The sequence below is a fragment of the Crocodylus porosus genome, unplaced genomic scaffold (genome assembly GCF_001723895.1).
Source record: "Crocodylus porosus isolate Cpor-Errol unplaced genomic scaffold, CroPor_comp1, whole genome shotgun sequence".
Lineage (NCBI taxonomy): Eukaryota > Metazoa > Chordata > Crocodylia > Crocodylidae > Crocodylus > Crocodylus porosus.
In genome coordinates this window covers 6,526,881-6,544,955 of record NW_017728949.1, presented here as the reverse complement: position 1 = coordinate 6,544,955, position 18,075 = coordinate 6,526,881, and the positions used below count along the sequence as shown (strand labels likewise).

Below are 18,075 nucleotides of genomic sequence, written 5' to 3'. Positions count from 1 at the left end.
GGGCTGTGGTCATGGAAGCCAAAGCCTTCCCGATAACACCAGCGCCGCAGTCTTTGGTTCACCGCGTGGATCCTCCTCTCCGTCCTCAGCCCATAGCCCGAGACTGGGAGGATCAAGGAAAACACCACCTGAGCTCCCAGACCCCTAAGCCCCGCTCCCAACTCTTACCCCCCACATCCTCAGATTGGCTAAGGGGGTAGGTTTAAGGCAACAAAATCCTGCAGGCTGGGGAAAGCCAGCAGCAAAAGCCTAGCAGCCCAGGATACGGTGGGGGGGAATGGGTTGCAAAAGGGACAGGGGGAGGAGAGAGCTTGGGGATAGGTAAGGGAGGGACTATTTTCTCCTATGCACATGTGTTCTCTCCCCCAGCCCCCAACCATCAAGTCCCCAGTTTTCCCCTCTAAAGGAGTAAACAGAAGGGCTGAGAGAAATTTCACCAGCAGTTTCGTTTCAATGCTGTTTCGACTTGTTTTGAGCTCAAAACAGCAAAATCAAAACAAACCAGAGCTTCGAAATAGCCTCAAAATGAAGCAAGGCAAGTTGAAACGTTCTGAAATTTTCAAAACGCTTCGAGTTTCAAAGCTCAAGCTGGGCTTGCCTTCAGGGAAACAGAAACTAAAGTAAGGAGGGGAAGGGGGAGGGGGAAGGGGAGGGGGTGGTGGAAAGGTGTGCTCTCATTATTGACTGTGTAGCTGGCCGGTGCCGGTCATCCTTTCCTGAGGTCCCTTCCAATCCCAGTGCTCTGGGAGAAGGGATGGAAAAACTACATAAAAGGCAGCATTGTGTGAACTGCCCTGCTTTCTGCCTTGGTGTCAGTTGAGTAAGGGCGCACCTTAACACACGCACAGTATCACACACCCACGTCACGAGTTTTGCCTGTCAGCAGCCAGAGGTGCAGGGCTCCAGAACCCAGACTCCCCCTGCACCGATCTCCTTGAAAGCTGGCAGGCTTCACAGCCTCAGCAGGCCCTACCATCCCTGCAGCTTTTACCCTGCTGTGCCTTACACACACAGTCTCACCCATGTCACAAGTTTTGCTTGTCCTCAGTTTGAGGTGCAATTTCTCTGAAACTCCTGCACCTATCTCCTTGAAGCTTGACAGACTTATTGCCCTCAGAGAAGGGGCTACCATTCCTGCAAGTTTCATCCAAGTCAGGCCAGAAATGACAAAATTATAGTCTGTTTCAAGAGTCCCCATTATAGCCTATGGGCAAAACACTGAAACAGTGAAACCATATCAAAGAAACAAAATGAAACAGTGGTTTCAAATCACAATGAAATGTGAAATGAATCGCTGTTCCATTGAAACATCGAAATGCAAGTCAAAATGGAACAGTGCCATTTCGCACAGCCCTAGCAAACAGCCCCTTTGCTACCTATCTGCAAGCTGTCTCCCCTCCTTGCCCCTTTTGCAACCCATTGGCCCCCTCCCCTGAGCTCCTAGGCTTTTGCTACTGGCTGGGGAATGCTTTTCCTAGCGTGCAGCAGCTATCTTGTTGCAACCAAATGCCATATGGTGGCATTTCATTGCAAATTGCATTTTTTGTGAAAATCCACAGAATTAAGTGATTTTCCCCCAAAAATTGCATAATTGCAATTTAAACCAGGCCCTATTTATGGGTTTCTTGTCATCCTGTCAGGCAGGATCATCCTTTAGCACTGTTCCTGGAAACTGACCCTCAGGAATTCCACAGCATCTTGATTTAGAGTATGTCTGGTGCATTTTCAACCTACTTTCTAGACCAGCTGAACTCTGGTAACTTGTGGCTTGTTTCTCTTGAAGCAACCTTACAAGAACCCAGGAAAAGGTTTCCACCTTCCTTTAGTCTGAGAAACTTTCACCCCAGACTTCTGAGCAGTGCTAAGAAAGGCAGCATTGATATGGTCCAGGGGTGTGCCAAGCGGGCCCTATCCACTTCAGATTTGGTCCAAATTGGGAACAGCGATCCGATTTATTGATTCAGATTACTGTCCCCGATTTGATTTAGCCTAATCCAAATCTAAAGATTCGATGCCGATTCAGAGAATCAGCGATTTGGACACAGATACAGCGTTAAGTGCTTTTTCTACATATCTTGAGGTACCAGCGCAACTCATGAATGCTGCAATGCTGGGGCGGATGGAGGCATCTCACATGAGTGCGGGGGAGGTGCACATGCTTGGTAGTGAATCCAGAAGTGGACTGAAAGTAGTTCTGGTCCACTTCCAGGTCCACCGGGAGGCGCGCTGGAGACCCCCCATGCTCCAGTGGAACACTCCATGAGCCCCAGCATCGCGGCATTCATGAGCCACCTGCTACCCAGAGGTATGTAAAAAAAAACATTTAAAGCTGTGTCTGTATTGCTGAATCTTTCTGAATCTCTCCAGATTGTTTCAGAGGATTCTGATTCGATTCAGAGAGATTAAAGGGCCCCCTGATTCAATCTGGATTTGGAGATTTGGCTACTGAATCAAGCTGAATCTCCATCAAATCGAATCAGGATCGAAACTTTGCACAGCCCTAATATGCTCCCCAATCATGAAACATTGTGTGGCCTTCCATGGCCCCACTGAACAGATCTCAAGACACCCCAGGTTGCTGCAGCACCTGGTTGAGAATCACTGCTCTATACTAAACCTGCTCCTGGCCTCTGCTAAAGGGATCATGTTAAGAGCATGCCAGAAAGGAGAAGGGTAGTATCACTGAGCACACCACACTACCACATTACCAAGAATGCAGCAACTGAAAATCAGCTCCCATATGTCCGGGCTCTGTTTTGCCAGCACTCCCCTGCTGGCCCTTAAAAGACCCCTCTTCAAGAATTACGTGTCTGTGACTAATCTGAAACAGTGTTAGCAAGCACATATCAGTAGTAACAGCTGTGACATCTGCAGATACTGTTCAAGTCACGAGCACTTCTTTTCAGCTGCTGGCACTTTCTGATTTCAGATGAGTTAAAGCAGACCTGGGGCCTTTGGGCTCCGTGTCTTCCCCTCCCCCCCCCTTTTTAATTGTTAATCTTGGGCCTTATCAGACTGTTTGTTGACACGTTCATTTTCTCCTGGGGGCTCTTTCTGAGGAATTGTATCCTCCTTTCCTGTTCTGAACTGTCATAGTACAAGATTTTCTAAGGTGGCTTGAAAAGAGAGAAACTGAAAGCCCCCAGACTACAGCTGATTAAGCAAATAGGTTGAAAATGCACCAGACGTGCTTTCAGTCAAGATGCTGTGGTCTGACAAGGTAACAAGGCATGCAAGAACCTGGAAGCCCTAATTCCTAAGCTTGTGTGTCCACAACAACAAGGGCTCTTGGCTTTGGGGCAACCCACTTGATGGTGAGCTTGCAAGCCAGAGCATTCCCTGGATCCTAGGAGCTGGCCTGACAAGCTGCCTATAGGGTTTGAATTACACTTTGACTCTGGATGGGGGTGTGCAGCAGTGGCATCCAGAAGGAGCTGCCGCCACATGGGCTGCTTAGAAAGGCGCGGCATGGCCCAGGGGCTTACCGACCCATGGGGAGGTTCTTGTCCCTTATGGGGGGGGCTCAGCTCCCCCCAAACTCTCCCATAATTCGCACCCTGGCTGCCTAGATAATCAGTTTCCTGCCCTACTCTCCCATGGTCAGCCTAGAGACTCCTGCCACCTCAATAGCAGTGTAATAACTTCCCTTACCACTGGGTCCTTTTCTGTGCTTACCCTGGAAGTCCTCCACCCCAAACCTCTGAGCAGTGCTAGAAGCAGCAGTACAGATATGCTCCCACATTGGAGTGCTCCCTTTTGTGGCCAAGGCCAAGGTTTGAGGTTTTAAATTCTTCTTCAATCTGAATCGGAAGGAAATGCTTGGAGTTTCTCACAGGGTAGATATTCCATATTTTTAGCTATCTTAATACCCTGAGTTAATGGCTATCAATTAACCCAAGGTAAAATTTTAATATAGGCAAACTCTACATACATTGTAACTTCTTATAGCAATATTTGCACATAAAATGATTACAGGTAGCACCTCAGTAACATTTAAGGCAAATATGTTTTCTCTTTCTTTAATAGGCAATAGCTTCTATTAAGGCAGAACTACTAAAAACTCATGAATCCATCAAAGATCTTCACAATGAAAAAAGGTAAGTTCATTAATGAATGTCAAAACTGAAGTTTGGTAGACATTATTGATCAAGTTAGACCTTAGTAAGAAGTGGTTTTATTGTGGGAACTATTAAGAATAGGAATTTCATCTCATCTGAAATACACAAAATGTAGAGATGTTGCTTTTTCTTGGACAAATTGATCATTCAGGAGAAAATTATGATTTGGGTCCTTTAACAGGTTTTATTTTGAAATTTTAGGCCAAATTTTCTGCTGGCCTAAATTATCAGGGTTCCATTTAAATAAGTGTAGCCACTCCAATTCATAACAATGGAGATTTGGCCTTACATGTAGTGGCAACTAGTTCAAGTATCTTACTGTAGTGCCACAGGAGTGAATTCAAGTATTGCTCTGTATTTGTCAAAAGGTACCCTCATTTGACTGAGGTATAAGTAAAGTTATTTGCAGTGGCTAGGGGAGCAAGTGGCCAGATGTAAATGCTAGCTACATAACTTTCTTGTTTGTCTTAATTGTGCCAGCCTAATGAGCCTTCTAGACATAGGTAGACCATGACTGGCTGATATGCTGCAGCAATAGACATAATGTATTATTGTTAAATGCAGCCTATTATAATCATGGTCTTTTATTTTCTTTTCATGTTCTCAAGAGCAGTACCAGAGGGGCTTCATTAATATGTATTGTCACTTGTTAGGAACCCAGAACTAGATGGAATCTCCCAAGTTACCACATCCAGTCCCTTACTATCACCTGTATTCACCCCATCCAACTATTTAATAAACTTTACCTATGAACTATTGAGGCACTTGTCTCCACCATTCCTATTGGAAAGCTGTTCCATAACCTCAGTCCTCACTAGACACCTTCCAGTTTCCAGCTTGAGTTTATTCATGACCAGTATGTACCATTTGTTGTTGTTATTTAAGCTAGATGAGAATGCTGGCTCTTCTCCATCCTTGTTATATTCATAGGGAATCATCATATGCCCCATGTCAGGGGATGCCAACTGGGGGTACACATACCCACAGGGGTACTTAGAAAGGTCTTTGGGAGTAGGCTGGGGGCAGGTGGGTGGACAGAGATGATGTGTGCCCTGGGGCGCAGCAGTGGCACCTCTCCTGGGGCATTTACTTCTTACCTGGGGGAGGGGTGCATTTAGTGGTGCCGGCCTCACATGGCACACTGGAGTGCCTCCCTGCCCCCCAACCCAGCTCGCTCTCCTGATTAGCTGCTGGGCTGCTGGGAGGGTTTCAATGGCAGGGGGTGTAAGTGTGTTTCTATGCCTGCTCCCAGGAGTAGGGCCAGAGGTGTGTGAAGGGTTGGAGGGGACGAGCAGGGCTGGGTGGGGTCACCACCACCCCCACTGCTTTCCCATGGCCAGTTGCATGTGCGACTCCATGAGCAGCCGACCGGCAGTGCTAGCACAGGATAGTGGGTGGCAGCAGTGGCTACCACATGCAAGCGACCCCCACCCCTGCTTTGTGTCTGGCCACTGCATGCAAGCACAGCCCCCACCCCACCCCGTGTCCAGCCTCTGCTTGCAAGCACCACCCCCCACACTCTGTGTCTGGCTGCCACCCCCAGAAGAGGTACACCTGTTAAAAAAGGTTGAAAACCCCTGTCCTATGTGTTGCAAAGCTAAAATAAGCCAAGGTTGTAAGGGAGGGCCTTCATCCCCATGATCATTGTACCCATGCTTCTTTTAACAGTTCGGTTTGATTTTGTCTTTCTTTACCACATATGAGCAGAATTATATACAGTTTCCAAATAAGGCTAAAGTATCATTGCCTTCTATAATGATACTAATATTTCCATTTCTGTACTAGAAACACCTCTCCTGATATATTTTGGGATTGGTTTGGTTTGGTTGCTTAGTCACATGTTGGCAGCTCACCATCATTCTGTTACTTGCCACTAGCCCCAGGTTTCCACTGTTGTTTCTAACTGATAAACTCTTAGCAGAGAATTGTCTTAGTCTCTAAATGCATTACTTTGCACTTTAAACTATGACATTTCCATTCCATTTCTTATTCCAGTTTTCAAGCTCATTCAATTCTTCCTGTAAAATATTTTGTTCCTCTACCATATTGACAAGCTCTCCCAACTTTATGTCAAGAACAAATTTTATTAGCAGACTTCTACTTTTTGTGCCAATGTAATAAATGAAAATAGTGTTTAAAGACTGTTTCTTGATTAACTCCATCTGTCATCACCCCTTAATCCAGTTCTTTATCTATTTTATAGTTTTTATACCGGTTCCCATCTTCTCCAATTTAAGGAATTTTCCTATGTGGCAATATCCCAGAAACTTTCCTGAAGTCCAGACAGATCTAAAACATTTCCCTCATCTAGAAAATCAGTTATCTTATAAAAGACAGATATCAGTTTAGTTTGACAGAATCAATCTTTCAAAAACCCATATTGTATTTTACCCCATTTTCTTCCATTGTATTGTTTTCATTTTTATTGTTATAACACTATACCTGTTTTCCATCAGCTCATAATGAACACAAGCAAAGATATCTTAGCCTCTCCTCCCTGCAATGGAACAAATAAAAATAATACAATTAGCAAGTCTCCAAGTCCTTCTTATATTGCCCTCATATATTAATTTAACATATGGTCTGTGGGTCAGATCTGGCCCCTGGTGCTGCCCTGTTGACCCACATGCAGCACTAGCCAGGTCCCAGGCTGTGGTACTTACTTGGGCCATTGTCCTGGACTAGCCAAGGCAGGTGCCATGTGTGCTGGATCAGGCATACAGGCTGGGGGTGGGGCGGGGTCTGTGGACCTGATTCAGCCTGTGGACCAGTCCTGAGCCACCCATCCAGCCCACAGGGCCAGATGAGTTTGACACCTCTAATGTAATGTTTTATCATTGTATTTACAGCTAATGTAAGCAAAATCCTCCGTCACTTCTAGAATGCAGACTTTAGTCTGTACCCATTTTATACAGCCAAATTCTCTGAAAAAAACCATAGTAAGAAGAACTTATCAGTATCAACCAACAGAAACATTTTTAAGAAGAACTGTTTTATTGAAAATAGGATTTCTGTGCCAGGCCCTGCTCCTTTTATAACATCAACAGTGGTGAAGACTTATGGCTACATAAAGACCAACTGAAAGGCATGATAACCCAACGTCAAGCCTTATTTCATTAGAAAATGAATTTGGATGTGCAAAATAAAGCATTTTATGTGGAATTTTCACAAGACTAATGGCCTAATTCTACTTTCCTTGAAATCAATGGGACTTCATCCTTTATTTACTGGGAACAGATTTAGACTTGCAATGAATACATTTGAAAGTCCCCCTCCATCTTTAAATGTTAACCTTCAAATTAGAAATAAGCTGCACATGTTTTAATGGTTAGGGTACTTAACCAATGAAATAACTCACCTAGGGATGTGGTACCATCACTTGAATTCTTTAAATAAGACTGGATTGAAGTAAAAGATATGCTTTAGCCCAAATTACTGAATGAAGTCTCCAGTGACTTAGATTTTAAACAGGCATCTCACAAAAAGTGGAAGTGTGGCCATATTAGTAACAATGAGTTTAAGACTATAGTACAAGCTTGTAGGGAGGAAAAAAAAAAAAAAATCAAGAAAAGCAAAATACAAACTGAGTTGCACCTAGGAAGGAATATACTTGCAGGGAGGCTGCTCCATTGTACTGTAATTACATAAGCATAATTACAGCACGTTGGAGTAGACTCTATTAGTCAAGTCTGCTGGAGTGTGCTAATTAACATGCCTCCAGCAGCCTCTGCATCTCGTATATCAACATCCCTATGCTTCAGAATTGCAATGGGGGTGCTTTAGCTAAAGCTCGTTCAACAAACTTTAGTTAAAGCACCCCTGCCACCATTTTGAAGTGTGGGGATGCTAATACAAGAAATGCTGCAGGCACTTTAATTGGAGCAGCTCTTAGAGTTGCTCTAATTAAAGCACCCCCCCTTCCCACCACCCTATGTATGTGTAAAAATGCCCAAAGCTAGTAAGTGGAAGGTCAAGGAATGCGCAGGCCCTTCACTGAATGGGGAATGCAATGCAACAACAGAAATTATGGGAAAGGCTGAAGTGTTCAATCCTTTTCTTTTTTTTCTAACTTCAGCCTTCACAAAAAGGTGAAGCATCAGATACCAAGTACAATAAGTACCAAGGAGAGGAGCTATAATCATCTTAGAGTGGGGAAAAACAGGTTAGATTGCTTACATAACCTGGATGTTTTCAGCTTAGGGCTACATGACACGTATCCTGGAGCCCTCATTGAAAAGGCTAAGGTAATTTCAGGCCAGTTCAGTAGTCCTAGAATTACAGGGAACCTGCACTTGTGGATTAGAAATTGGCTCAAAGATAGAAAGCAATGAGTGAGTGTAAGAGGTTAGTTTTCAGGATGGAAAGTGGCAAATAATGGGCCCCCCCTCAGATCTGTGTTAGGACCAGTGCTGTTTAACATATTCATATAGATATGATCTGGAGAAAGAAGCGAGTAGTGAGGTGGCCAAATTTGCTGATGACACAAAATTATTCCAAGTGGCAGACTGTGAGGAACTACAGATGGATCTGGCATGATTGAGTGAATGGGGAACCAAAGGACTAAATGGCAGATGCAATTCAATGTAGATAAGTGTAAAGTGATGCACCTGGGCAAAGATACCCCAAACTATACCTACATTATGATGGGCTCTACATTAGCTGTTACCACATAATACTCTGGCTGTAGTAACATGTGCTCACACTAATGCAACTGAGGAGCAGGCTCAACAGGGATACCAGAATGCCCCTGCACCTCAGGAGCCTTTGCTAGTGGCAACATCATGCTATCCAACCATAGAAGCCAGGTAGCTTTGCATCCCATTGCACATTTGGGGAAGCTTTGAGCTGAATGGTGCCCCTCTCTGAGACATCATCATAGGAGGTGTGGCTCCACATCCAGTAAAGTATCTGAGGGGGCGAGTGAACAGGGCACCAAGGACAGTCCCCAGGGAGCCCATGCTGCAGGGCTGGTACAGCTGGTGTGTGATGAGCCAGCCCTGCTGCAGCCTATGCACTATGGAGCGCAGGGCTGCCCAACTTCTATGGCTGGGCAATGAGGGGCTGCACCTGCCACAGAAAAAGCTCCCAGGGTGAGGGGGGCATTTTGATATTCCCTTCAAGTTGACACCTGAGCCATGTGCCCTGGCCTAGTTATACCACTGGCTACTCGGAAGAACTTTCTAACTACAAGAGTGGAAAAAGCACTGGAACAGATGACACAGAAAGGTTGTAGAATCTCCATCAATGGACATAAAGTTCAGATTAGACAGGGATAGGCCTGCTTTGAGCTGAGTGTTGAACTAGATGACCTCCTTATGTCTCTTCCAGTCCTAAGACTGCACAAGATTCCATGGCTTGCATTAAGCTGTAGACCAGACTACGTGGTCATAACAGTTCCTCTGGCCTTAATTTCTCCGACTCAATAGTTTCATAGTCGGTAGGGTCGGAAGGGACTGGAGCAGGTCATCAAGTCTGACCCCCTGCAGTTCTAAAGCAGGCTTTCTGAATGTCTGTCCCTAGCCTCACTTATCTCACCCTTGCTCAGGACCTAACCCTGAAGCCTACAAATGAGCAACTCTGCTCACAATAGTCTCCTCCTCCCCCCAGTATTAGTCATTTAAATTATTCATGCAAGGTTATTTATTCCTGTACATATTTATGGGATACAGCCCTGAAATAGCTGGAAAGTGCTCAGCACCCTGCAGGATGGAGCCAGATTAAATGCTGCTATATAAAGAACATGCAAACACTTTGAATGTTCCGACTTCTGTGTGTGTTACAGCTACACTAAATCACTTAGCATAAATAACACCAGCTAAAAATCACTGGGGCTATTCCAGCCAAGACGACAAGCATTTAAGGGTTTTTCCTTGAACCTTAGTGTTCTTTTTTTATTAGTGTTTTTTCTCTTAGAAATAGCTATTGGCCACAATGAATGTACAATGGTATTGTTTCTTGCTTACATCAGCCAACATGTTATACAATGGAAAGTTAATCAGATGAGTTTTTGGAGAAAACAGCGCAATAGAGATAACTATTTTAATTATACAAAAGAAACTAGTTTACTGCTTTCCTGCTAACCAGGTTTTCCATCTCTGCCTCCATCCCAGCAGTATGGAAGATAGAGCTCTATTGCTATTCTGCAGGTAGCACTTGTCAATCAGATCCTGTCCCTAGATTAGAGAAGTGGGTGGTAGGTATGTATTGTCTGCCCCGAGTGGCTATTATGTACATAATCTCTAATGCTCCTTTGCCAGTGTGTGGGTAGGCAGCACTTTTAATTGCAAGACACCATGCAGAAGGTATTTAGGAAGACAGAACATGATTAGGGAATTGTGAGCTAGAATCCTCTTTAAATAAGCCCAGAGACAGAGGGCAGCTTGCACTCAACTCTTCAGGGCCTACCAGGAGTAAGTTTACCCCAGGCAAAAAGGGCTATGGCTATTGCAGGGTTAAAGAAACATTCTGGATGTACCTCTTCAGCATTGTTCATACCATTTCCTACCTGGAATACCCTTATGACAGCAGTTGCTGTATAGTCAGCTTAGTTCCCAACATCCCAGACCTCCCCACCCCAGAGATATTTCCAGAGATAAGTAAATCTTGTGTGCATCTGTGCCACCCTGTTAGTCTCCTATACCCTGCATTAATCAACATGGGTTAGTTCATTTTGTTCCCTTGCCCTTCTCTTCGGCTTGGCAGGTACCTGAAGAAGCAGTTAAACAACTGGAAAGACAAAGTTCAGCTCCTCCACAACTCCCAGGAAGACACAAACAGCAAACTAGAAGCAAAGTTCCAAGTGTTGATGGCAAAACATGAAAGCCTAAGGGCAGAGATGCAGCAAATGAGGCAGGAAATAAAGGTAGGATGAACAGCGCACCAGGAATCTTAGCAATGAGTAGGCAAATGGCATACTCCAACAACGTCTCATAGACCAACACTATCTCATTGTTTCTTTGTGCTTTCCCTGACAACTAGAGTATAGACTCCTCAGGGAAGGGAATTTTTTTTCTTGTACAATACCTAACACAGTCTTTGCCCATAGTTTGAGCTCCAAGAAGCTACAATACAAATAAGAATTTTTCTTCAAAATCTATCAAAGTGAATAAAAATGAATAAGAATGTGGGAGCCTTTGGAGGGAGTCAGGAAGAGAGTGTCCCCAGAGAATTGCTCAGTATCTCATCATCCACTATGTTTAAACCTTACTAAAAAACACACTACACAGAAAAACCCTACATGAGAAAGATATATAAAATTGCTTAGTAAAATTGTGACATATCTAGTTTCCCTCCTAAATTGTCAGATAGAAATGAATTATACCAATGGCAAATGCCTTACTTCTTCCTAAATATTTTAATTCTGATTCATGTAAAGTATCCTTGCTTTCTAAATTTTAAGTGCTGTTTTTATTGAAAATCATCAGTCCACAAACTGTACAATTAGACCTCATCTTGCAGCTAGGTTTATGTACATGCAATCTGCATGTACAGCCCACACCGAGTGACCCAAACCAGTGTGTGGGTATAGGTGTGTATGTGGTCCTTGAGTTTTGTTTTTATTCCTTAACCATAAGGCTATCCTTCCTCTCTCTATTAGTATTGCATCAGATTTTATCAACAATAACTTCCTGTGTAAAATGAGATGAATTACTCTGCATGAGCCATTTTCTCACTTCATATATTTGCAGTATCATTTTCTTAGTTAGATTCTTCTAGAATAATTTTCCAGCAAATTAAGTCTTGGGCTATTATCACCTCCAATTTTTATTGACGTAATGGGGTGTAATATCCTCCGACTGAAATTACAACATCTTAACAGAAATTGATAATTAAGAAATGAAACCCATGTACAACGTAATTAGACATAATACTCTGGAAATACAACAGTGGGGGAAAATGCAAAGGGATAAAAAGATAGAGCCTGCTGATTTTTCTATACACACCAGTTATTTTAATGGGCCTGATCTGAAATCCGTGGAAAAATTCTCATTGAGCCATTTGTGCCTACAGTCTGGATTCGAGACCTTAACTTCATTTTGCTAGGTACGATACAGTACAGAAGAATAGAAAAAAAAAATCACATTCTGAAGAGCTGCTAGAGCAATTAGACAAGACAGGCTGGGAGAAAGGACGTACATATAGCCTTTTTCATATTAGATCCTCACAGGAAGAATAACTGCTTTGCACTGGAATTTTGCTGTAGGGGTAGGAATTGAAACTAGTCCTTCTGTGTCCTGATTCAGTGCTTTAACCACATGGCTATGCATCCTATCTCAGCTTCTATTAGTATTGTATCAGAAGTTGTCAACATGAAGTTCCTGTGTAGAACCTAATGAATAATTTTTTCATGAAAACTTTTTCCCCCCACTGAGAAGTGCAGGTTTGGGTCAACCACAATATTTCACAGATCTGGGTTATTTTCAGTGAAATAAGACAATAAAAATTAACCAAAAGTTTTGCTTCATTTTTTTTAAACCAAATTAAAAAATAGAGCATTCTGAAATTAATCTTCTTTTTAAAAGTAGATAACAATCATTGAAATGAAAATAAAACATTTAATTTCAGGTCAGAGAAATTATTTTGTTCAATCTAAAAAGAAATATTCCCTCCTCCTCCCTCCCTCTGTTTGGTTAATCAGACTAAGAGTTTCAGGTTGACCACAAATTAATTCTTTTAAAGTTTTAGGAACTACCAGCAACTGAAAAATGAACTTGCATAGGTCTATTCCTGTGTTATGTTTACCATAGGTATTATTACAGCCACCAAACCACCCTTCATTCACATTGGGCCAAAATATGGAGGCAAAAAATGAGGATGCTTTGCAGGAAATTAGACTACAGGCTGCATCGGATTCTATTCTACTGAATACCAGCCCTGGAACATGTGGGAATTGCAAAGCCAAGGACCCCTTTAGCATAGTACAAGGGGGGCAGCTCTTACAGATCCAGGATGATCCTGTTACAGTCAACATGAGATTATCAGGTGACAAGTTGAGGTCCATACCTGTGCAGCATGGAAATCCTTTTACGGGACAGCATGAGCAGTCAAGAGACAAAGGTATTCCTCAAGCATGTCAGCCAGGGACATCCCAACCTGAAATGACCAGGATCCTTCACAGTGAAATTATGCCCCTGGCTCCTGGTCATGCTGCAGCACAAGTGCAACTTTGGGAGAAGGAGATACAAGAGGAGGAGGAATTGAAGCAGCTAGTGATGAAGCTGAAGGATGCTTTGTCTTTCCAAGTACAACCAGGTAAGAGTTCCTAGAGTCATCAGATACTGGGCCCAACTCCTCTTTCCAGTATCCAGTTTACCCTTGCATATCTTCATAGACTTCAGTGGAGCAACTACTGATGCATGCAAAGATGAAAGAATCAAGAACTAGATCCAATGGACCAAATTCTTTTCTAGTATTAAACAAAACATTTAAAATAAATAAATATCAGAGAACAAGGTTTTTCCTCAGTATTAGTAGAGGTATAATCTGGACTAAAATCTGCACATAATATACAGATTATACACAACAGAACTAGGAATCAAAGGTTAATTTTCTCCTGGTTCTTGTTATAGAACCTCCACTACAATGCCTCATCAGTCCATTACACTTAAATCCAGAGCAATGCTTTTGATTAAAACAGAATTACTCCATATTTGGACCCAGAAACTAGCCCCCAGTGCTTGAGCCATTTAGAAGTGGGCAAGATGTTGTAACAGTCAATTAGAGATATAGGCTTATATTAGCAGAAGCTATACGGAAACAAAGGGAGAGCATGGGGGTGGGGGGCAAAATAATGTAAGCACCTGCATTCCCAGACCAACCTCATGACATGCCTGGACTGCTGCCCAGGATGCTCAGGCCTCACTTCATAGACAGGAACCTCAGAAATCTCTTCTTCCTCTGTTGTACAAGTCTACGATTGTGTGCTTTCCAATCCCACAAAATCCCTTCATAATCAGTACAGCACTCAGGATACCTCACATTCTTAATAAGCAAAGCTGACAAAGCTTTCATTTCCAAAGAGGTACCTTGAAGTGGGGTTTTAGATACAGTATTCAGGACTTTTGTTCCAGCATATGCTCTGAAAGGTATGCGATCTGTCTTGCTTTACAGCTCAGCAATCGGTTTTAAAGGAGGCGTTGCTCTCCACAGCTGAACATGTTTGCAGATCCTTCTCTGATCTGATCAATCAAGCAACTTTGCCAGCTTGGAAGTGATGGGAAGCCAGAATTCGCTTTACAGCTTCATTTCGCCGTTTCCCAGGTAACTGAAGCCACGTCTGGCTCTCTGAAGTTTCCCAGATTTACATTGTGATAATCTAACTTAATTGCTTTCTGCTTCCACTGACTTCACCAGAAACTTCCATGGGCTAGAGAAGAATGCTCCATTCTTATTAGTCCTATATATTCCTACACATCTCAAAGAAGAAGTTAGCAGCAGATCCTCAGCTAGTATAAATCAATGTGATTTTTTTGAATGTTGCACTGACTGACACCAGCTCTTGAACTGGTTCATTCTTCTTATTGTTGTGTTACCTAATAGGTAACGTTTTTGGAATGTCTGTTTTTACTTTCTACTGGTTTTTGTTTCGTTTTGTTTTTAACAGGGGAGATGAGATGGCTTTAGCCAGTCTGTTTCAAGGATAAGCTATCTGACATAACCAGCTTTGAAAAGCATTGATTAGAAAAGAGACATTCTTAACTGTCCATATTCTCATCATCTGGGAGTCATGAATTTGCATTTGACCAACCAGGCATCTGAATTTATGAGAAGGAAAATGTGCTTTGACCAGTTTAGAGACATCTGATTCCTTCAGAAGTCCCTCCCACTGCTTACTTATTGATACATATGCATATCTAAATCCAGAACATTTAGCAAGAACCTTGTTGTTTGAAATATCTAAAAAGTTAGAAAAAAAACTTGCGTTTATTTTTATTTTGTTTTCTAGCACTGTGTATTCAGAGTTTTTCCTAGGCCATCCATTGTGTATCCATTCCATTCCAGTTTTACTTAGTCTTTAAAGTTCACACACTGATATTTTCTCATCCTTAATGCTCTTATTAGCGCTACCAGCTGCCAGGCACATACACCAAATCAAGTGTCTGTGAGGGGGATTAAATATTGTTGGCTATGATCCCCACCTGAATGAGACTGCAGGATAAGCATATTTGCATATTTTTAAAGTTTTGTTATATTTGCATTCACTGTTCTTCATAAACCAAAGAGAACAATCATCTTGATGCTGCCTTGTTTTTGTAAATTGAAACTGGCTTTTAAGTTCATGTATACTCTTGAGATCATCAGCCCGTTTTCACTCTTTAGCTTTTTACTTTTTCCCTGACTGCCTTTGTTCTAGACAACATTTAGCTTTGTCCTTTACCTGTGTGCTGGGGGAAAAAGATAATTTCCACTTTAATTTGCCACTTGATTTTTTTTTTTTTTTCTGTTTCTTTAAAAAGATTTTTAGTGCGTTTATTGGGTGTTTTTATTTTAACAATTCATTTTCATTAGGGTTGTAATATTTGTATGCCCTATTGCCTTTCAGCTGTTCTGTAAACTATGGAAGTGTCAGGACTTCATTCAAAACTTGTCTGCTGTTTTGATTTAACCCTTTCCTTTAACTCTCAGTTCTGCTCACTTGCTTTTGACATATTTTAGGTTACATTAGCATTCAACAAGTTTCTTATTTTCTGAGGTAGTGGCTTTTATGCCTCACTGCTTTTTAGTGGCTAGATTTTGAAATCTCAGCTTTTTTATCCTTTCATCAAGAAAGGTACAATTTTAGCTGATCTCCTCCCCATCCTGCCCCTCCAACCGCCAGTAACTTTTGGTTGCTCCTTATATTTTTTCATTCATGTCATAAGGTAATGTGCTTTGCCAGCCAAGCACATCCCTTGAAGCACGACTTCTTTTCCTTGTACCTTTTTTGTTGGGGGATAATTCAAAAAAAGCAGCCGTTGAAGTTTCCTCCATGGCTTGCCCCCTAGCCTAGATCCTTCAGCATTTGTCAGGTATGATCCCCGGACTCCTTTTGAGTTCTTTAGGTATGACTATGAAGGATAATGATGACCTGACTGCCTACATAACCTTGCACTTTTTGGTCATGACACCTTCTGGTTATAACTGCTTTATGTGATTGTAACTCGATTATTTCAACGAGGTACACCAACATAGATTGGAGTAACCAAGGAGAATCAGGTCCAGGATATCTTAGAGTTCTTCTGGGATAAGGCTGAAGGTTATGACAAATGTTGGTTCTGGGTTATTAGTTTACTACTGGATAGATAAAGAAAAGGCCAAGACTTCTGAATGTGTGATTACCAATATTTACTATTGACAATTTCTCTCTCTTTCAGGCCATTCTTGCTCTGTAAAGGATCCATTGTGCTTATTTCTTTGGAATTCTGCTGTATGTTTCTGGTTAATGACAAGAGTGAGGAGCACGTTAAGAAAATACTGTACTTCAAGAACTAAGGGATGGGAATATAGATCCATCATCCTGCGGTCATTGTTCTGCAAAAGATTCAGAGAAGAAACACGAATGTAGACATGGATTTGCACAGATGATGAAAGCCATCATGATTCAGAAATAATTTTACCTCTACTAGATTATTTAGGTCAGGACATAGTACAATGCTAGGTAACTGCCTCCAAACAAACCACCTCAAGTGCAGAAAGTGATGTAGCTGTATTACCACGGCTCTCCACCTGGTCTAATATACTCTGAGGAGCTGGGTATATTAGAGCAGTGCTTCTCTCAGGTTAACACAAATCTATACTGCTGCAATGCCTGAGCTACCTTGATCAGAGACAGTTCAGGTCCCTCTACAAGGCACCGCATTGGATTATGTAGACATATCTTTACAGATGAAGCTAATAGAATTATGTCATTGTACATCAGCTGAGTATCTGGCAAGCAGAAACAAGACTTCTGTGAAGAAAAAAAAAAAAGAAGAAACTCTGGACCTAGAAACAGGCTTTGACTTGAGTGTAACCAAAGCCCCTTTAGAAGGTTTGGAGGAAAAGAGAAGTTGAGCAAGTCATATGCTGACATGCAGCTACACAATGATAATGCAGCTTTTTTTTTTTTTTTTTTAAACTGATGATGATGGTAACAAACATTTTTACCGCTTCATCCTACCTTTTATTCCAGAAGCCCCACATCACATTTAATGTAATCTTTCAAGAATAAATATGAGAAATGAAGGGGAGGGACTGGAAACTAACAAGCAGTTTGTCTAGAGAAGCAGTTCTCAACTTTTTTGAATTTAAGGTGCCTCTCATTGGACTCAAGGCACCCTACATAACTTTTGTGAATTGAGTGACAACTAATTTAAAAAAAAAATACAGTGCTTTTCTCCTTGCAGAGGGGCTGAGCAGTGGGGGTAGAGGATTGGCCAAGTAGGAACAAGCCTGAGCCTGTGCTTAATGCTTATCTGCTTATCTCCTCGCACTTCACTTCTCTCTTACCTTGTGGCACCCTTTAAAGGATCTGGCAACCCTGCAGGGTGGCCCAACACCCTGGATGAGGATCACTGGTCTACAGCAAATGAATGATGAAATAGTAAAGTATAGTTAGTAGTTTCCTAATTATACAATATAAGAAAACTTGAAAGCAATGGTAAAATAAGGACCACTGGAAAGCAGATGGAGCTGTACATGTATGGATAGAGAAAGGGTGAAATATGGATGGGAATTTACTGACATTTGCAGCAAGGCCAATGTCCTTCTTGGCCTAAGAAACTATATTTAATGGCACCAGATTGAAACACAAGGAAGTACATCTTTAGTAAGGTAGATAGGTATGCTGAGTTCTTTACTCTGTTTTTAGTCAAGCTTTGTTTAGGCCAGTACAAACTGAAACACATTCAGGATTTGTTACAAGGAAAGCCTGAAAAAAGCTGAGTTTGTACTGCTTGAGGTTTGTATTGATGCAACTGGTATTTACCTGCTGGTATTT

General features: G+C 42.2%; 1 protein-coding gene across 1 annotated transcript in view; it reads left to right on the top strand.

Moving 5' to 3' along the window:
* DYTN (dystrotelin) overlaps window positions 1-10,994 on the top strand; it is a 58,857-nt gene extending 47,863 nt beyond the window's left edge. The window contains exons 11-12 of the mRNA XM_019553508.1: window positions 4,027-4,097; window positions 10,821-10,994. Coding sequence (XP_019409053.1) covers window positions 4,027-4,097; window positions 10,821-10,989 — 240 coding nt within the window. The 3' untranslated portion in view covers window positions 10,990-10,994. The remainder of the gene's footprint in view (window positions 1-4,026; window positions 4,098-10,820) is intronic.
* The last annotated feature ends 7,081 nt before the right edge of the window (window positions 10,995-18,075 follow it).